This window comes from Rhinopithecus roxellana, chromosome 3 (genome assembly GCF_007565055.1).
Source record: "Rhinopithecus roxellana isolate Shanxi Qingling chromosome 3, ASM756505v1, whole genome shotgun sequence".
In the NCBI taxonomy this organism is placed as follows: domain Eukaryota; kingdom Metazoa; phylum Chordata; class Mammalia; order Primates; family Cercopithecidae; genus Rhinopithecus; species Rhinopithecus roxellana.
Genome location: NC_044551.1, coordinates 17,918,634 through 17,938,306, shown reverse-complemented (window position 1 = coordinate 17,938,306; position 19,673 = coordinate 17,918,634). Strand labels below are relative to the sequence as shown.

General features: G+C 39.1%; 1 protein-coding gene across 2 annotated transcripts in view; it reads left to right on the top strand.

The window, feature by feature from the left end:
• Positions 1-8,337: 8,337 nt before the first annotated feature.
• The window catches only part of OXCT1 (3-oxoacid CoA-transferase 1), a 151,889-nt gene continuing 140,553 nt past the window's right edge, over positions 8,338-19,673 (top strand). For both annotated transcript variants that reach the window (XM_030927441.1, XM_030927440.1), the window contains exons 1-3: positions 8,338-8,711; positions 16,885-16,993; positions 18,225-18,315. In XM_030927441.1, the coding sequence (XP_030783301.1) occupies positions 8,634-8,711; positions 16,885-16,993; positions 18,225-18,315 (278 nt within the window). In that variant the 5' untranslated portion in view covers positions 8,338-8,633. The remainder of the gene's footprint in view (positions 8,712-16,884; positions 16,994-18,224; positions 18,316-19,673) is intronic.

Here is a 19,673-nt window from a genome sequence, read left to right as displayed (position 1 = left end):
CACTTCCTTTTCTCCCAGTACTTTCCTGGTTGCAATCTAGTGAATAGCAGTTCAATACTTTTGTACTGATTATGATTTAGGACTAGCCAGTGAAATAATCAGTTTTATCACTTTAACACTCAGGAGGTTTTTCCTAGACATCAACAAATGACTGCAGAGTAAATCTGAGATAGATAGAAAACCCACAGATATAGATCTGGCTAGAGAGTAGCAGTGTTTCAAGTCACAGCTTAAAGCTACTAGTAACTGGCTAATGTTCATTAATGATTTACAAGTGAGGAGGGATTTCTATATTGTTGATTCTTTGGTTTTCCAACTTACTGGTTTCATTTCACTGAAGGCTACTACTCTCATTCACCTGTAGAGAAGTGCATATTGAAAGATTAGCCTGTTATTCCATTTTCTGAATTGGCAGCCAAAGGAAATATTAGTGTGTGATGTGAAACACAGCATCTATTATCCTGAAACATTCCCCTGGGTTCACAGGTTCAGACTAGAGAAGGCAAAAGTTGGCAACCAAATAACATAAATGTTATTGTGGTAAGAACACTAAACATGGGATCTACCCTCTTAATATGTTTGTAACTATACAATACAGTATTACTAACTACAGGCAGAGTGCTGTATATAGGTCTCTAGAACTTACTAACCTTCTGTAACAGAAATCTGTATAGGAACTCCTGAGTTCCTCCTCCCTATAGCCCCTGGCAACCACCACTCTGCTCTGTTTCTTGGAGTTTGACTAGAACTCCTGGATATCTCATGTTATTGGAATTACACAGTATTTGTTCCTCTGTGACTAGCTTATTTCACTTAGCATAATATCCTCAGTGTTCATCCATGTTGTCACACATGGCAAGATTTTCTTCTGTTTTAAGACTAAACAGTATTCTCTTGTATGTATATACCACATTTTCTTTATCTATTCATCCATTTATCAACATTTAGATTGTTTCCACCTATTGACTATTGTGAATAGTGCAATGAACGTTGGTGTGCAAATACCTCTTTCAAGTAACCAAATATACATCTAACATGCATATTTAGAACTCTTATACTAAAACTATATGTCTAGTGCTTTTAAAAGTTAAATAAAAGCGGTACAATAGTTTAAATAAAAGTACCTAAATTCTTGCCCTCATCGTATTGATTTTTTTCCTCACTTTTAGATGGTCTTTTAATTTATTTTGCAAAAATATATAATACATGGTTGTAATCCTTATATAATACAATTTGAATTCTGACTTTTACACTTATCCTAAACATTTCCACATATAATTTAAAATTTTTACTTTTGAATAGTGGCATAATAGTTTTTCAAGATGATGCACTATAATGTGATGAATCATTTCTCTGTGGTTGGATATTTATAAGTGACCCTGACATATTCTACTGAGCCAGGGTGTCACAATCTCTTGGCAGTATCTTTTTTGAAATCTATTATTGCAGGTATTACTGATTGTCTGGCAACATAAACAGTGGGATCATGTAGCCAAAATATCATACTTGGTTTGGGTTACTTTATTGTGAAAAAGACTTAACCAAATGGAATACTCACAAGAAGGGAAGAAAATAATAATGAGAGAAACAGGGGCCAATTGAAAGAGGGAAGTACAATTTGTAACTCACTATTTGACTATTTACTTCATGTACTTCAATGTCAGGTTATCTGTGGGGAGAAGACAGCTAGAGGTACAGCAGAGCATGAGGCTGGATACAGGAACTGTGTTAGAGAAGAAAGGCCAAGGGATGATGGTGAGCACAAAGTAAGCTGTAAAAGAGAATGCAAATGTAAATAGTTACTACTATCACATTATGATTAGAAAGAAAATATTCAATCTAAAGAGCTGAGCTGAGAGACACAGGTTAAGTTCATGGCTTGTATTAAGGCAGCAAAAAGGGCTGCCCAAGTCAAGTCAACATAACTGATATTTGTTGAACTGCTCTATGCTTAAAAGAAATCCTAGGACACTGTGGATACAAAAATGAACAAAACTTGATAAGCTCATAATCCAGGTAACCAAGGGCCCTGAGAGCACAAAGAAAAAGAAAATAGTTTTTTAAGAGGTGGAATTCGGAGTGTGAACAGTCAAGGTACACAGAGGAGTGACATTTGATCTGAGTCTTGAAAGAGGAGTAGGAGTTTGCTCAGCTGGCACAGGAAAAAAAGGCTTTAGCAAATGTTCACTGTCAGAAGGTGCTTGGTATGTGCAGGGAGCAGAAAGGGAGCAGAAAGTAGTCCAATTTAGCTAAAGCCATAATTTTCAAACATATTTAATATGAGTCTCCCTTTCAAATAAAACTGTACTTAGAACCCAACATATACAATGCATAAAAGTGGTACTTTACAGTTTAAATGCATTTTATCATTTTAATTATGACATATTTTCCTGTTATACATGGAAAAAATGAGAATAATAACACTCTTCTGAGAACCTAAAAAATTGCAACCATGGAGTTACATCTGATACTTTGCTTATTTTATTTCTGTTTGGCTGCACAATAACAAGAAAGTTCTGATTCACACTGCAGCTTGTCCTAGAATTTCAGTATGTGCTTCAATTAAAGTAGATCAGAAGCCTGAAAGAAAAGTAGCAGGAAATGTTTACTTCAATGGTCAATAACTAATAATGTCAATTATCTCTTGTTCACATATGTAAACGTCAGACAAGATGTAGCCAAAATGGAAAATAATCTCTAAAATTATTTATAGTATAATATTATTATGAAGTGTTTTATATGCTCTTTTTGAACAACTACTATGCTGTGATAAGAAATAATTCTAGGCAGTACATGTCTCTGACCAGAGCCTCAAAGTATTATATATTTATACAAATTTAAGTGAGTCAAAATGCAGAGGTCTAAATGATAAAAAGATAAATACAGAGCTACAAACTTCTTTATAAATGACATATTTTATATATCCAAATATAGGAAATTCGATGATGAGGAAACTTTAATCTAAGGTTTGTCTTCCAACTGCATAATCTGGTCTTTTTTTTTTTTTTTTTTTTGAGATGGAATCTCGCTCTGTCACCCAGGCTGGACTACGTGGTGCGATCTCAGCTCACTGCAACCTCCATCTTCCAGGCTCAAGTGATTCTCCTGCCTCAGCCTCCAGAGTAGCTTGGAGTACATGTGCCACATGCCATGCTAATTTTTCATTTTTAGTAGAGATGGGGTTTCACCATGTTGGCCAGGCTGGTCTGGAACTCCTGACCTCAGGTGATCTTCCGCCTTTGCTTCCCAAACTGCTGGGAATACAGGCGTGCGCCACCTTGCCCAGACACAATCTGGTAATTTTTAACACTTTTAAATTGACGATAGATCACAATTGAGTGTGCATGCTCCTTCTTTATTAGTGTTGATAGGATAGTAAAAATGTAATCTAAAATTTAATTTCAAAATATCATGTTTGCGTAGCCCCTAAAATGCCTCTGCAGAGCCCTTAAGGCCACATGGTTTGTTGAAGCTAGACTAAACAAAATCTTGGCTGTAATTGAATGTTGGACTTCACTTGTAGCCTTTGAGGATTTCTTGAAATACTTTAGAAAAAGATGTGAGAAGTCCAGATCCTGTATTTGAAATGATAATTTAAGTATGTTTAAATTGAGGGAGAATGGAAAGTTATTTAGAAAGAAACTGAAATAATTCAGATGAAAGAAACTGAAATTGAGGCCCTGAAATAGCGCAAAAGGAGTGAAACTGGAGAGTTGGGGTAAGATTCAAAGATATCTCAGAAAGAGGGAGGTGTAAAGAAATAGCAGCTTTTAATAACATATGGTCCAGAGTTTGAATCTTGCCTTGTGTTTTTTTCAGTTTATGAAAATATAGAAAGCATCTGCTATGGTTTGAATGTGTCCTCCCCAAATTCATATGTTGACACTTAATTGCCAATGTGATAGTATTAAGAGATGGGGCTTTTCAGAGGTGATTAAATCATGAGAGCTCATGAATGGGATTAGTGCCCTTATAAAAGAGGTACAAGTGAACTGTTTGTGCCTGCTGCCCCTTCCATTATGTGAGGACACAGAGAAGGTATAATCTATGAGGAACAGGCTCTTCACCAGGCCCTTGTTAAAAGAAAAACTTTAGACAAATTAACTTTAGCAGAGTTTATTTGAGCAAAGAACAATTCATGAATCTGGCAGTACTCTGAACCAGTGGAGATTCAGAAAGCCCCACTCAGCAATGTGAGCAGGCAATATTTATAGGCAGAAAGAGGAATTGAGAGTACAGAAACAGCTTGTTTGATTACGGCCCAGCATTTGCCTTATTTAGGCACAATGCAATGAGGCATTTGCCTTATGTGGACATGGTCTTATTAGTTGGTAGTCTGTGACTGGGATGAAATCTGGCTGTTGTAATTAGCTGAGACTCAGCTATTTGTTACAAGAATATACTCTTAAGTAAGGTTTATTTAAACACTAACTTAGGTGCAGTTTGCTACGCAGAATTTCAAAGTATGGAAGCAGTTTTAGGCCAAATTTAATTTAATTTAACATATTCAATATGCTGGTGCCTTAATCTTGAACTTTCCAGCCTCCAGAACTGTGAGAGATACATTTCTTTTTGTAACTTACCCGGCCTAAGATATTTTGTTGTAGGAGCAACAATGGACTAAGATAGTATCTGGGAAATAATAATGTATAATCTTTTAACACCTGAATAATACAAATACTGATCTAGAGATTACCTTACATCTTGACATTCTGTAAGCCCTGCTTAACTACTGCTCCACAGAAGGCCACATAGCTGGAGACTGCAGAGCTGAGACTTGAACCCTAGCAGCCTAACCACAGAATTCCTGTTCTTTATTATTTTGCTGTCAAGACTTGATTCTGAGCTTGTGCAAATTCACTGTGTAAAAATCAAGAAGCACACATAGTTTGACATAAAAAGCAGATGTGTGGAGGAAAGGAAGACCAGGAGAGATGATCCTCTTCTATGTCATGTTATAAAGTATGAACTTTGGATCTCAAAGGCAGTGGAGAAAATCAATGACAGGTTTTAAGCAGAAATAAGATGATCAGTTTTGAATGTATACAAGATCACTCTGGTGCATTTTACTCTTTTAGGTTTCCTTAGTACCTTATCATAATTTTCAATCTCATTCCAGGCCTTAAGCCTTCTCCAAGTATCTCATGCGTTTATTTTACATTTTTTCTGAGAAAACTACATTAAAAAAAATCAGTTTATTTTTTCTTTATTCATTGAACAAATATTAAATACACACTAGTTAATACAAGGGACTCCTTCAAAGGATCTATACAAATAAGCTTGCAAAATATGCAAATTAATGGGTGATGACTTGCATCATAAAACAATACTTAGATTACCGATTTATGTGAAGTCTCAGATTTATGTTCTTCAAACCTACTAAAGGCAAATTGTTTGAAGGACTGTGTTCTCCATATATTAAAAGACTATTGTCATAAAATGAAGCACGCATGCACTTTTATAAGTGACTCAAATGACCTACTTAAAAACTGCTATTTCTAGTGAAACCAGTTAATCAACATTTGAAAAACAAGTCTTCAGATGCCCCTGATTATCAGCCTGGAGGAGTATACCATCAACTGTGAGAACAGGATGTCCTATCTTGCACTAATGAGAGATGCTAATGCATCATATTTAAGGAGAATTAAAATGAAACTCCTTAAAACAGAGAATTAAACTCTGACACATTACCTGCATTTATCTGATAAAATGTTGCCACACAGTCATGCCTTGCTTAATGACAAAGACAGGTTCTGAGAAATGAGATGTTAGGCTATTTTGTCATTGTGCTAATCTATAATATACTGACATAAACCTGGATGGTCTAACCTACTACATACCTAGGCTATATGGTATGGCTTATACTCCTAGGCTACAAACTTGTACAGTATGTTACTGCACAATATTTAGTAGGCAATTGTAACATAATGGTAATTATTTGTGTATTTAAATTTTTCTTTTTTCTTTTTTTTTTTTGAGACAGAGTCTTGCACTGACTGGTGTGCAAAGGAGCGATCTCGGCTCACTGCAACCTCTGCTTCCCAGGCTCAAGCAATCCTCCTGACTCAGTCCCCACTGCCCACCCCACACCCCATCCCAGTAGCTGGCTATGGGTGCACTCCACCACACTGGCTACTTTTTTTGTTTGTTTGTTTTTGCAGAGATGGGGTTTTGCCATGTTGCCTGGGTTGGTCTCGAACTCCTGGGCTCAAGCGATCCATTTGCCTTGACCATCCAAAGTGCTGGGATTACAGGCGTGGGCCACTGCACCTGGCTAAACATTTCTAAACATAAAAAAGCTACAGTAAAATATGTTATTATAATCTCATGGGACCACCATCATATATGCTGTCCATTATTGACCAAAATGTTATGTGGCACATGACTCTGTGTATGTACACCCACACCCACACCCACACATACACATATGTATCACAATATAATACAAAAAAAAAAAACCCATAATACAAACAAAACAAAACAAAAAAAAATTTTCCTCATTGCATGACTGGAATCAGACCTTTTGTTTAAAGGCTTTGAATCCAATTCTCCCAGTTTTTAAAAGTGTGGAAGCTAAACTGTAAGATTCCACAAAGTAAAGTTTCCAGAATATAACATATTTGCCAGAAACTGCCTTTCAAAGCAAGTGGGAAATATCCTTACTAGTTTAGAAAAGTTCAGATATTTAAAAGAAGTAAAATTTTGCACATCAATTAAAATTGAAGTGCCTTTGTGTAACTAGAAGGCAAATCAGCATATAAGAACTTTTTTGTAATTTGTAATCCAATTTATTCAAGTCGAGGAGACTTACACATTATTTAAAAAGTATAAAATGAAGTCATAGTCATCAAAAATACAGTACAGTGTGTTTTGAACATACAGTAATGAGGCTGATTTTCTCAGGAGACTCAGTCACATAACATGCAACATTTAAAATGTGTCTTCCTCAGCCAAGAGCAACAAAGTGAGACCAGCCAAGAGTCAGTCATATGACCACCCGCAAAGTTGCCAATGCAGTTTTTCCATTTCATGTGCCCTGTGGAAGTGCAAAAGTGGAAAAGTAGACCCAATTGGAATGGGCAAAAGTGGAAAAGCAGACTCAGTTGGAATGCTAGTTTTTTTTCACATTGTGTAAGTTTTATAAAGGTACAACAGCTGCTATATGCTAAATTATCACTAGTTGTGGGACTTTAGTTACAGTACTTGAATTTCCCCTCAATCCAACTTCTTAAAATGTGTTGAAATACCAACCATTACTAAGTTAGTTTCTCCAATGTAATTGAATAGTCTAACTTGGTATTTTAGTCCTTAACTGATTTTGCCTAAAATTATAACATTTACAGGGAAAAAAAGTTCAGAGTTAAAAGAATACCATGCAAGGGCAAATGCTTTTATGGACAAACTTTGAACTGGATCTTCACTGTTCATTACCTTACTGTATTTGCTAAGGAAGCTAAGATCTCATTTAATTTTTGTGTGCTTTGCTTTGGTTCAAAACTAACATCACATTCTCAGAACTTGGTCAGCTTAATCAAATAAAATGTTATTGAGCTTCCACTTGGTCTTTCCACTCTGCTAAGTGCAAAGACAGTTCTGGAGAAATCAGTCTTGGCTCATGTCCTCAAGGAGTTGATCAAAAGACAAGGGTTGCAGAATATGTACGTGCCATGTCAATGAACTGCTACAATGGAATAAACCTAAAATAATGCTAACATTTATTGACTCCTCATAATACGACCAGAAACTTTGCATGAATTAACTCATAGAAACGTTATGACGTTGTATTATAAGCAATCTTAATTTGCAGATGAGGACACTGAGGCTTAGGGAAGTTTTCTAACTCGCCTAAGGTTAAAGCAATATGCTACCCTTATGGTTGCATCTCCTTAGTAAATCTCTGGGTTGCTGGGACTCCAGTGCGAGAAAGAGCCTGAAATTCGCAAACTTGGATGATGGGGAAGAAAAGGTGTGCTAAAGTCAGGTCACAGAGGTTCAATCTTAATCTCGTTCCTCTGCAAGCCTTGTTGCTCACACCTCTTTGACCGACACCTCGAGGCAGGTCCTCGCAGCAAACTTACTCTACGTAAGCCAAGGCCAGGTTTGGGGAGAAGGGGCTGAGAAATGTTAGAAACGTGAACGCCGTCCAGGCGGGAGAAGAGAAGGGGGTTTCGAGGGGTGCCCCTATGCAGCCCACACACACACCAAGCACTGACTTGGAAAAGCAACAAGCTTGGCGGGAGATCCTCCCGCGGCCGGAGGGTCCTGAACCCTAGGCCAAGACTCATCCACAACCTAGGGGGAGGCGGCCACCAGCGCCCCATCTAAGCTAAAGGTCTCGCATACGCCCAGACACCTGAGGCTCTGAGAGGAACGAAGCCGCGATCCGCTCCAGCTGCGCAGAGTCTCTTCTCGCCGCCGGGGCCCCGCCCAGCCTCACTTCTTTTAAAAGCAGCAACCAGCAGTGCGCCAGCGGCGTGCGGCTCGAAAGGCCAGGAGGACGTCATAGCCGCGCTGTGGAGGCTCCAGCACGCCCCGCTTTCCTTCGCAGTGACTGGGCGGCGCCCAGGACAGCGCGCACCTACACCCAAACGCGCGCTCCACCCGGTAGCCTCCTCCTGCCTCACGGCCCGAAGATGGCGGCTGTGAAACTCCTCTCCTCCGGGCTTCGGCTCTGCGCCTCTGCCTGCGGATCTAGGGGAGCTTGGTACAAGGTAAAGTGCGGGGGAAGAGGAAGGCCACGGGCAGGAAGGACGTGGACCAAACCCTGAGTGGTGCCCACGTTTTCTCCTCTGCCCCCACCCGCTCTCTCCAGCCTGGGATCTGGCATCCGTGGCGCGGTGCCCTCGTCACGGACACGCGGTGACGCGTTCTTGGCCTCCTCGGCCTCTTGGATGACCGCCTTTGCTTGGTTCTGCAGTCGCTTCCCTGATGGAGCGATAAGCTTAAGGAAGCGCGCGGAGAGGCTGAGAAGGGGCGGGAGGACTCCTGGCAGCGCTCTCGAGCTCCCTGGCGGTCGCCGGCGTCCCTCCTGGCACCCGCCCTTGGAAAGGGACTCTGAGGGTCTGAACTAGGGGAGGAGGGCGCCAGTGTATGGAGGTGAAGGAGTGAGGCAACAGGAGTGAGGGAACTCTGGGCAGAGGAACCTCTAGAGGCCCAGAATCTGAGGCTGGGTTCGCTATGGCTCTGTGCTCGAGTTCACCGGGGCTGGATGCCGGGTGCGGCGGGTGTGGAATGCAGCTCCCATCCTCTCCTCCCCAATTTGGCTCTGCTGCCCGGCAGACTGGAGCGCTCGCCAGGGCGTCCTGCCGGCCAAGCTGGGAAACCATTCGAGGTGTGTCCCTGGCTCGCGTCTGGTCTGCAGGGCCGGACAAACCTTTCTCTCGAGGCCCCTCGTATCCGGGTTAGGGGCTTTCGGTTTTCAGAGCCCTTTGAAATCCTTTTTGTGGCCCACTGCCAACTCTCCACCAAGTGGTATCCGGAGGCATTCCCACCGTGGACTGACTTGTGGTTTTGCCCTATGCACTGTCCTCGCTTATAAGCCCACCCTTGTCTGGAGCCCTAGGAGCGAATTGCAGGACCAGCGCGCCAGGTCCAGGAGGGTGGCTTTATCCCCGCTGTCTCAATCGCGGGAACCTCTTCCTTGGTATTCAATAATAGGTCTGAGCTTGACGGCATGCCATGCACACGGTGCTTACTCCTGAAGCGTGCCTGCCAGACCCCGTTGCTCTTCTTTCCTGCATCCAATCCCTGACCGCTGAGAACACAGAGGAGCCACTGAGCTCCTTCGGTAGGTGCTAGGGAATGATTCAGAACTGGTCTATTTTACTCTTAAATACCTCTTAGGAAGCATTTTGATAACTGCAGGTAGACTTGGATATATAAAGCATTATTAAAAGGGAACTTGACCTTCAGTGAGACTGCAGCGGTGCTGAAGCTAGTGCAAACCAGAGCACAGCGATACCCTTGGGCGGAGGTCAAGAACGTTCCTTCTTTTGATAGTTATTTGCTCAACCGTAATTTACTAACTTCGAGTCTTTTCCACTTTGAGTGTATCATTAAACCATTTCCGAAGCTCAGCAAACCTCTTCTTAGAGGGAGGAGATGCAAATAAGGGGTTCTTTTGTATCTCATTAAAAGTTCATACAGAGTTCAAACTTACCCCTGTCAGGCTTAATTATCATAGGTCTAACTCCTGCCTCCCACTGTTCCCCTAGCTTGTGACTCTTAGTGCCCTTATTGTTTAGCACTTTAAATCCTCACCTGCTGCTTCTGTTGAACTGTACCACTTATCTGCTTGTTGAACTTTTCAGATGTGTATATTGTCTCCTCAAGCAGATGACAGATAAATATGGGCAGAGACCGTATTTATGCCTTACACTCAGTCTCCCTCAACAAACACGCTACTCTGCATAGATGAGATATTCTACACGTTTAACATAGGGATGAGAGAACCCTGCAGGCAAACAGAAACCTTGAGTTTTTCCACTAAACAGAACTAACAGCTAAAATGAGATATTTTCTTAAATGTTTACCATTTTTATGATGGGCAAGCCCAGTGTCTCTCAGACCTGAGAGTGCATCAGCATTACCTGGAAGTTTTCTAAAACAGATTGCTGTACCCAGCCCCAGAATTTCTAATTTAGTAGGTCCTGGGTAGGGCCCTAAACTTTACATTAATAAGTTCCAGATGGTGTTGATGCTGCTGGTCTGGGGACTGACTGCCCCTTTCAGAGTTATCTGGCATGGACTTAGGTGAGAATAGACTATTGGAAGGTATCTTCTTTTCTTCATTATTACTGCAGGGCAGTGGGGAGCATTTAATAACTATTTTCACGATAGAAAATTATTAGTGGGAAAAAGATTATAAGAGTACCACTAACACTTTACCCACCATTCATCCTTGACACTGTCTTTTCCGAAATCTCTTTCCAAGCTCAGACTGTCCTGAACTGCAGTCCTTCTGGTGCAACTGGTGAACTTCACTTGGATGTCATTTGGTGCTTAAAGCTCTTTCTGATCCAAAGCAAACCAGCCATAAAGTGACTTTCCCATTCCTTGTTTTGTTCTTCTTTCACTGTGCTTGACAGTACCAGTATCCATCCAGTATATAAGCTGGAAATCCTGGAACCATCTTCTCTTCTTGCTGCACTTCCAGTTGATCACCAAGTGTCATATGTGCCTCTTTCTGAAATGTTCCTCAGTGCTGTCCCTGGCATTCTTTCTCAGCAACTGTTTCTTCTTTGTAGCTCCTCAAGTAAATACTATGATTGTGTTTAAAATTTTGTAATTATTTAATGACTACTGTCTTTGCTAGTTTGTAAGTTTCATCCTAGCAGGGACTATGTCTGTGTTTTATTTTTAATATTTATTTTAACTTTGTAGCCCCAGTATTTTGTATAGTTGGTACAAATGCGTGAAGGAAAGAAATAATGAGTTTCCATAGCACTTTCTTAATTCAGGCTTCCTTTGAATTATGACATCTGTTTCAAAAGCTTTGCTGTCCCTTCCTCATTGAACGATCAAGTCACAAATCACCACTAAAGAACTTACTCATGTAATCAAGTACTACCTGTTCCCTAAAAACCTATGGAAATAAAACAATTAAAAAGAAAAGGAAAAAGAAACTCTGCAGTGTAGTCTGTAAGACTTTTTACAAACTGCCTCAATCTGCTTCTCCAGCCTGATCTTCATGAACCTCTCTGCATAAGACCTGATCCCACGTGTCTGTGAGTACACAGAGCCTTTTCATATCATTGAACTCTTATGTGGCTCCCTTGTTTGGAATCACCATCCTGACAAGTATTTAACACCTGGCAAACTCTGGTTTTCTAGTCCACCAGGTAGAGTGAATTACTCCTTCATTTGTGCTCCTTTGGAGCACTGAGTACCCCTCCAACATTGGAGTAACAATGCACACCACTGCTGTAGAGAATTGCCTACTGTTGTAACTCCCTGTGAGCTTGTTGAGATTTATTCTTGTTACATGTGCATAATTGGCAGTGTTTAGCTGAAGGTGAACATTCGACCTTTGGTAGACACTGGTCCACTTCTGGACAGCTAAAGTGTTTTCACACACATCACCACCTCTTGGCAGTGATGCCATGCTCTGCAGGTCTGTGAGTGCATCCACTCACATGTTACTGCCTTTTCCTTACAACGTGTATCTCTTGACTTCTCTCCATATAACTTCTCCCCACTTTTGTTTCTCAAACTCTGATACTGACTTGAACAATATCAGCTGTTCCTTGTCATTTATTTAACCATAAGGTGACAAAATAAATATCACCTCATGTTAAAGTAATCTTAAAGGTAAGACCCGTGTTTTTTTGAAAACTTTCAACAACAATCACCTGGGTTAATTTGCTACAGTAAGAATTGTGTTTAAAAACATTCTTTGTAAAATCAGTGGAGTGTATATATATGGTAGAGTGAGGTGGTTAAAAATTAAAACTAAACTCCAATAAATGACAAGTTGGTTTTACTGCCCTGGTAGAGAATGAAGAAAAGTTTGCATTTTCCAAAGGAAGCTAACATCCCCTGAGTGTCTTCTATAGTCCAGGCACAGGGCTTCTGTATATAACATCAGAATATGTTTTATACATATATAACCTTAGAAAGGGAAACTGTGGGCAAGGGGAGGTCTACTGTACATATAAATACACTATGTATGCCATAAACATATACATTTATTGCCTACATAAATATTTATATACAATTAAAATTAAAACTAAACTCCAATAAATGACAAGTTGATCTTACTGCCCTAGTGGAGAATGAAGAAAAGCTTGCATTTTCCAAAGGAAGCTAGTATCCCCTGGGTATCTTCTATAGTCCTGGCACAGGGTTTCTGTATATAACATCATTTGATCCTTACTACATTCCTAGAAAACAATTATCATCTTTTTGTAAACTTAAAATACCCTCTCCCCCCATGAAAAAGAGATGCAGTGGTTAAGTAATTTTCCTAGGTTCATGTAACTGTGGCAGAATTGGAATTTGAAGCAAGGGTATTTTTGATCCCAAGAGCATGATCTTTCATGCCATACTATCTCCTAAACTAGATGTTAGGGTTTCCAGAATCTGTTGTAGTACAAGTTGACTCTTTAGTAAATAGATATCAAATGTCAACAAATATTGTTAACTGAATATATGAATAATGAAAAAAACAAACTTGAGTACCTGAAAGTTCTTCATTGTCTTGAGCTCTTCTCAGATTACCTGGGAAACATCTTCACTTTATGCTTTTCAATTTTGATTATCTGGCTAAACATATCTTCTCTAAAATACTTTTGAGGAAATTTTTTTTTTTTTTCAGGGAGTGTGGCAAGCACTTTGGTAATTTCTAACTGTAATGAAAACTATCAGATGAAACAAAATAATAGAATTCTTGATAAGCCTATGGTTATATGCTTTTATTTGTGGGCAGGGGAGAGGTGGTGATGGTTAATGGGTACCAAAAAATAGAAAGAATGAATGAGACCTACTGTTTGATAGCACAATAGGGTGAGACTATAGTCAATAACAACTTCACTGTATGTTTAAAAATAACTTCAAGTGTATTTGGATTGTAACTCAAAGGGTAAATGCTTGAGGGAATGGATACCTGAATCCAAAAAGCCTGTATAGGTGTATAGGGGAAATGAGTTTTCTTCCAACTTCCTCTCTATGTGGAATTTGTGTTTCTCAGCATATTGAAATAGTTAGGGTGATCTTACTGCACAGACTGTTGAGCTGTGGACAAACTCTTTAATTTTCTTCCCCTTCTAGCTATAAGGGCCTGACTCTTCACTTCTGAGTGGAGATAATGACAGCAGAGTTATACAGGAAGAAATAGAACACTCACAAAGATTCGTTATATATCAATAAACGGGAAGTAGAGTATGAGAGGTTTCAAAAAACTTGGAGAGAAGCATACTGCAGTAGAAAGATCCTGAGGTAGAAGGCCAAACAAAATCTTGGATCTGGTCTTGCTTTAACATAGTTTTGGGTAAATTACAAGATCCTTCTAAGCTTCAAAAACTTGATCTGTCATTTTAAGTGTCTCTAGGAGATATCCTCAACTTTATCTTGCGATCCTTCTGTTGGCCTGTTTATTCAGGCTGTCACACTTGTCATTTTCAATATATTAAAAAAATGTGTGTTTAAAATAGAAGCAGATGAATACTTGCTACTTGAGGATAGGAAAGAGGGAAAACTCTTTGTGGCTCAAGCCCTTTCTATCTCTGCCTAGACTTATTTCTCAGGGTTTGGGCAGTGTGCTCGCTTATTTTTAGAGGAAGAAAAGAATGATAGACATTTATGCTGTTACCTTGACTACTTCAGTTGTGTCTGTCTGGGAGACTGTTAGGCAGTGGATGTGAGCTCACAACTGGCATTTTAAGGTGGCAGTATACCAAGATTCAGATGTTATTCTTTCTTTTTAGGCTGACTGTGTAATGAGAATAAAGGAAAGGTGATATTGTGTATGAATGATTGCTACAGAATCTGCTTTCTTGTTTCCTTTTGTGCATAGTGTGGATGAAGTAGGGGAAAGGGAAAAGTTTACAACTGATTGCTCATGAATATTCACTAGGTGACTCATTTGGGACCAAATAATACACTGGTAAGGCTAGACTTACCTTCCTTGTAGATAATGGTTTGTTCCTTTTATGTAGGCTCCATAAACCTTAAGCCCTATAGGAGGATGAGTTGTTTTGTAAGGTGTTCTTGTCCCTTTAGGAGGCATTCTTTGACATTTAAGATTGAACCTGGAGCCCAACTCTGTAGGTATGTGTTTTATTCACATTGGCTTTAATTTCTTAGAGAGCAGTGCTCATGTCTTAATACTTAACTATGTTGGAACAAATAGTACAGGACTTGACACATGGTAGGTTTGCAGTAAATACTTATTGATTAATGGAAGACTGGGTTACCAGAAACTGATGCTCGATGACACCATTGCTATGAATTTGAATTCCAGTATATGGACTTTTGTGGGCGGCAAGGCACCCAGGTGCTGAGGCAAGAGATTGAGGGCACAAGCTGTTCCAGTATAATAAAATATATAAAATAAGAATAGTTATTCTAGATATAGATAATAGATATGATTATGTATGAATATCATTTAATCATTAGTTTGTACCAATTACTCTTTACTCCAATATTATAATAATCCTTGCTCTACAATTATAACTTAGGAAAAGCCAGGCCATACAGAGATAGGAGCTGAGGGGACATAGTGAGAAGTGACCAGAAGACAAGAGTATGAGCCTTCTGTTATGCCCGGACAGGTCCACCAGAGGGCTCCTTGGTCTAGCGGTAACGCCAGTGTCTGGGAAGACACCTGTTGCCAAGTGGACCATGGTCTAGCAGTGGTGTCAGTGTCAAGGAAAAACACCTGCTACTTAGCAGAACAGGAAAAGGAGACTCCCTTTCCCCATAGGAGTTCAGAGAAGACTCTACTCCTCCACCTCTTGACTAATGTCAGGCCCACACGCAGTTATCCAGAGGCCTAACCGTCTCCCTGTGATGCTGTGCTTCAGTGGTCAGGCTCCTAGTCCGCCTTCATGTACCATGCTGTACACCTGGCCGTGCCTTTTAAATAACAGTAGCAAATTAGTGAAAGTACTAAAAGTCTCTAATATGCAGAAATGATGGTGTAAGCTTTCTCTCTCTCTCCTCTCTTTCTCTCTGCCTCGGCTGCCAGGCAGGGAAGGGCCCCATGTCTAGTGGACACGTGACCCATGTGACTTTACCTATCATTGGAGATGGCTCTCACTCCTTACCCTGCCACTTTGTCTTGTATCCAATAAATATCAGCGCAGCCTGGCATTCGGGGCCACTACTGGTCTCCGCGTCTTGGTGGTAGTGGTCCCCCAGGCCCAGCTGTCTTTTCTTTTATCTCTTTGTCTTTTGTCTTTATTCCTACAATCTCTCATCTCCGCACATGGGGAGAAAAACCCACTGACCCTGTGGGGCTGGACCCTACAGACTTTTCTTTCTACTTTCATTCTTTTGGGTGACCACAAAGGATGGAATTAGAACTTTCCCTTATGTAGTAGAAGACATCTGTTACAAGGGGACTTCAGTGATAATCTGTGGATAAAATATCCATCTTACTTTTAAGTATGAGTCACTTAAAGCTCCAGGCTTTTAAAGAGGGGGATAGTATCACAGACAGAAAGGTGAAATGGTGGTTATGGAGGCTGGAGGTGAGGAGTTGGTGAGTTGTTGGTCAACGGATACATAATTTTATTTAGGAGGAATAAATTCAAGAGATCTGTTGAACACCACGGTGACTATAGTTAATAATATATTGTATACTAGAAAATTGCTTAGAGATTTTTACCACAAAAAAGCGTGTGCATTTATAAATAGCTTGATTGAGCCATTAGACAGTGTATATAGTATCTTCCCTTATCTGAGGGGAATGTGTTCCAAAACCCTAGTGGATACCTGACCTGTGGGTAGTATCAAACCATATATAAGTTGTTTTTCCTACATATGTCTGTCATTCATTTTAATTTACAAATTAGACTATGAGACATTAGTCACAATAACTAATAATAGAACAATTATAACAATATATTGTAATAAAAGTCATAAGAATGCATTCTCTCTCCCAAATCTTATTGTACCATACTTACCTGGGGTGACAGACCTCAGAAAGGGAAACTGTGGATAAGGGGGGTCTACTATACATATAAAAACAACCATGTGTGCCATAAATATATACATTTATTACCTGTATAAATATATGCATTATATACAATTACTACCCGGCAATTAAAAACATGTATATATAAAGGGGATAATGAAATTATCATTTGTCTGTCAATTTAATAAATTGCTACACACACAAAGCTGTATCTCTAAATGATTATCAATTTTTTTTTAATATTTCAGGGATGTGTTTGTTCCTTTTCCACCAGTGCTCATTGCCATACCAAGTTGTATACAGATCCAGTAGAAGCTGTGAAAGACATCCCTGATGGTGCAACGGTTTTGGTTGGTGGTGAGTACTAATACTGTTTTTCATATTACGGTAATGTCCTTATGTTTTTAAATGAAACCAGCAAGTCACAATGACAAAGATGTATAAAAATGATAATTATTTTATTATGCATTATTTATTTTGTATATTATAGTATCATCTGTTTTATTAGTGTCTTCTTCCTCAAAGTTTAGCAAGGTTTAGCATTCAATATTTTATTTTCTGTGTGTGTGTGTGTGTATTTGTGTGTTTCTGTTTTGAAAAACTGAAGCTTCAAAGTAGTCATGTTTTATTAATAGCTTTGAAAAAAATCCCTACATCCCAATTTTTTACTTAAAAAGTTGGCATTAATCTCATAAGCTTACACCTTCAGAGACCCTGTAGACATAGGCATCTGTATTGACCTCCCCCACTGCCAATTCTGTTACTGCTGCTTGTTTGGAATCTCAAGAGGGAGTCTCACTTTGTCACCCAGGCTGGAGTGCAGTGGTGCGATCTCAGTTTATTGCAACCTCTATCTCTCGGTTCAAGCGATTCTTGCCTTAGCCTCCCAAGTAGCTGGGATTATAGGCACCTGCCATCACTCTTGGCTAAATTTTGTATTTTTAGTAGAGATGGGGTTTCACCGTGTTGGCAAGTCTGGTCTTGAACTCCTGACCTCTAGTGATCCGCCCACCTTGGCCTCCCAAAGTGCTGGGATTACAGGCATGAGTCACCCGCACCCAACTTGCTGCCTGCTTCTGATAAATAATATCAAGGATTATTTTTAGGATTGATCCCCACTCATCCAAGTAAGTCATTGAATGTTTATTTTAAACCCAAAACAATTTGAGTAATCATGGAAAATGTAAAGAAATGACCGTTTTAGGCTTAGGCTTCCAACTGTGTAAAATCTACTCAGACATGTAAACATTCTTAAAAAAGTTGTAGAAAAACTGATTTATAAAGCAGGACAACAATAGATACATAGTTAAGTGCAAGCTGGGCAATGTGTAGCTATATAAACTGGTTGCACTTGGCCTTATACTTGTGGTTCAAAGACTGGGCGGTGATATGTGATATAATGGTTCAAAACGTTTGGATACAGCTATATGACTGTTTATTAAGCTGCTGAGATATATATGTGTATTTTGCTTAGTGGATCTAATAATGTGCTTTGTTTAATTTCCCTCTTAAAAAGAATAACACCCACTTCTCTGAAAGAACTTTATTACCGCCTTTACAAATTGTTTATTTTTTCGGCTTAATATAGGTTTTGGGTTATGTGGAATTCCAGAGAATCTTATAGAGGCTTTACTGAAAACTGGAGTAAAAGGACTAACTGCAGTCAGCAACAACGCAGGGTAAGTGTACATTTTAAAAACAATTGGCTGGAGAGAAATGCCAATTCTCAATATTTAAGCAGAGTTTATCAGTGAAATGAAGTTTTCTCCTACTCACATGAGCATCAAAATCTAGTGTTTAACAAGGTCAAGAGGGTTACATTTATCCAAATGTTTTTGGTACCATCCTTCATAAGTAAAGCAGACTTGCTTCATCTAGTATAAAGATATAAATTAAGACTTTATATCTTAATGTGATGTGCTTTTATTTTTCTAAACTTAAAATATATTGAAGTTAGAATATATGTCTTCAAATTAAGTCTTGCATTTTAAAATTTAAAGGTATTGTTTTATGTTATTTATTAGATCATTTATAAAGCAAGGTTGGCATCAATTTGAAATCTGTTTAAAGCCCTTTTTTTTAGCAGTGCCATCATTCTAGATCATACATAAAAGGATACCATTAATCGTAAAAACATGGCTGGTCTTGGAAGGTGGATATGCAGCCAGCACTTAAGATAATAGGATTGCATATTATGTTGGTCAGAAATAAGCCATCATTTTAATAATGGCATGCACATTAGGGTACATTTAGCTATGTTAGGAAAAGCCATATTTTTATTTTTACAAAATGGTAAGTCATCAGCTCTCAACAATTAAAGACTTTAAGGATTTTACATTTTTAATCACCCAATTGGCATTTTAGCCGATTATAAAAGCAGTTTAGAATAAATAGTGTAGGTTATTTAGGAAATAAAACTGATACTATTTTTGTTCCCATTTTTCCTTTTCTGGGTCTATTTCCATCTGGAAGATTGTCTCTCCTCTTTCCTGTCTATCCACATCTCTCAGAATTAAGTTATACATCCTCAAAGTATCCTTATCCAATTACAGAAACTTTTCTAGTCTTTATTGATCTTGCCCCTTTTCGAGTTCCTTTAGAGACTTTTAGCCTTTCTTTGTATGCTGAATTTTACTTATCTTTGATATATGTATTACATTACCAATATCATTTATTTACAGTAGTTTTGTATTCCCTACTGTCCTGAGCCTGTAAGTCTGAGTCTCAGAGTTACTGTGTGTTGGAGGGGAATGGGATTGTAGAAATCATCTGTCCCTTGTTTAACTGACTTTTCAGAAAATAGAGAAGTAACTTGTTTATGACAACTTGATAACTCTTAAACATATTTTATGCCCTTTAATTTGACTTGATTATACATACTTTTGATTATCAGCACTTTCAGTTTTCCAGATAGCTTTATGCTTATAAGGAATACTGCAGATCAATATAAAATTCTTGATGCAGAATAGATGCTGTTATGTCAAAGGCTAAGAAATCTGATTATACATGTGTACCTACACTTATAATTACTGTCGTG